Here is a 1,930-nt window from a genome sequence, read left to right as displayed (position 1 = left end):
AGTTGACTTTCTGGCCTTGTTCTGGTCACTCCACTTTCCTGACAGAAAACCTCCACTGGCTTCCTGGGGGACCAAGTGCTGCTGTAAATGAATGAAGTTGTCGGGCTGTGATAAAGGTGCACCTTAGATCTGAAGGCCATTTCTTCCTTAGGGACATATGCCACTTCCATTTATCTGGCCAACAAAGACCTCTGGGTTTACACTTGCCTTCCCATCTTTAGTCAATAATACACACTGATAGAAGAAAAAAAAAACAAACTCATATTTTCTACCACCAATTGACTCTAAATTGGCAAAACTCTATATTGGCAAGCTAGAGACCCAGGCAAGTAATAGTTATAGCTCCAATTTGCATTTGAAGTCCTGCATGTTAGGAGTTAATATTTGAAGTCTGAAGACCAATTGTCTCAAGACTCAAGGAAAACACCTCTTCAAAGTATAACACACACACACACACACACACACACAGAGAGAGAGAGAGAGAGAGAGAGAGAGAGAGAGAGAGAGAGATTGAGAGAAATTCATATTTATCAACACATATCATAGAGTTTTTAGGGTTGTCAGCATCTGTTATTCGATAAGCCAATATTGTGTTATCCCCTAAATCACAATGACTCTGCTTCTGTGGAGAATTCTGATTAATATATCTTCTGCGTATTTTTTTTTTTTTTTTGGTTTTTTCAAGACAGGGTTTCTCTGCAGCTTTAGAGCCTGCCTGGAGCTAGCTCTTGTAGACCAGGCTGGTCTCGAACTCACAGAGATCTGCCTGCCTCTGCCTCCCAAGTGCTGGCATTAAAGGTGTGCGACACCACCGCCCGGCTTCTTCTGTGTATTTTTTAAGTTATGTTAGCAAGATCTACCTGTGTTAAGGTCAACAGGCTTTGTTGACATCAAAGCCATCTAAGGATATCCTATCTATCAATTGTACACTTTAACATGTCAGTGTGATGCTTGGCATATATATCCGAGACTGAGTATTTTTTTTAACAGAACTTGCCTCAAGTTTATTTGTAAAAACAGCACAAGGTCCTGACCATCTGCAGACACTGTGTAGATATCCACACCAGTCCATCTCTTCACACTAGCAGACTGAGACCTTTCTTATGGGGCCTTCACTGGGGCCTGGGCACCTTTGGGAGCCTGAGCTGCCTTGGCTTGAACCTTGGGCTTTGTTTTTTGGAGCCTACGACCCCTGGCCATGTAGCTTCTAATCCGCTTCCCAAGCTTGGGGTGAGCGATGAAAGCGAGACGGGTGAGTTTGCGGCTGGGGCCCTTTGGCACCTTGGGCTTCACCACCTGGGGCTTCACCAGGGCCTTGATGGCCTCCGCACGTGCACTCGCGGCCTTTGCGTTATTTGCCTGCATCTTCTTCAGGCCTTTCTTGTTGTGCTTCTTGGCAAAACGCATGTTCCTCAGGAACTTGGGGTCGACCCCCTTGAGAGATTCGTATCTTTGTGACCGGGGTTTCTTGATGCCATTTCTGTGCCATTTCCGGGACTGGTTGTGTGTGGTGTGGTTCTTGGACTTGGCCATGGCTGGACGGTAACCGGCGGCTCCCGAAGCACCTGCGACCGGAAGAGAAACGAGACTGAGTATTAATGGAAGAATTAGAAGTCTATTTTAAAGTTCCATTTACCTGTAATTAATTCCCTGTCAGCAATATAATGGCTGGCTTGTGCAAATATAATAACTCCTCATTGTAAACATGGCATTAAACAAATATAATTTAGCTTCAAAAGGAAAATAAATCATTCTTTCTACACATGAAAATATACCTGGATAATTTTCTCTTAGTCTCCCTTCTCTTCTCTCCCCAACCTGTCATTTCATTCTGAAATCCATAACACAAAACAAAATATGATCATTTGAATTAAACCTTGAAAATTCAGGCTCCCCTGAGAATGTTTACCGCGAGCCGGTGACTACTTAG

The 1,930-nt window shown here is 43.8% G+C and overlaps 1 protein-coding gene across 1 annotated transcript; it reads right to left on the bottom strand.

Moving 5' to 3' along the window:
* Window positions 1-1,101: 1,101 nt before the first annotated feature.
* On the bottom strand, window positions 1,102-1,535 carry LOC119819700 (60S ribosomal protein L29-like). The gene has a single exon (XM_038338035.1). The coding sequence runs from the start codon at window positions 1,531-1,533 to the stop codon at window positions 1,102-1,104; it is 432 nt and encodes a 143-aa protein (XP_038193963.1). The 5' UTR covers window positions 1,534-1,535.
* Window positions 1,536-1,930: the final 395 nt, after the last annotated feature.

Source organism: Arvicola amphibius, chromosome 7, assembly GCF_903992535.2.
Source record: "Arvicola amphibius chromosome 7, mArvAmp1.2, whole genome shotgun sequence".
Classification (NCBI taxonomy): Eukaryota; Metazoa; Chordata; class Mammalia; order Rodentia; family Cricetidae; genus Arvicola; species Arvicola amphibius.
Note: the sequence above shows the minus strand (reverse complement) of the source record. Positions and strands in the feature narration are given on the sequence as shown.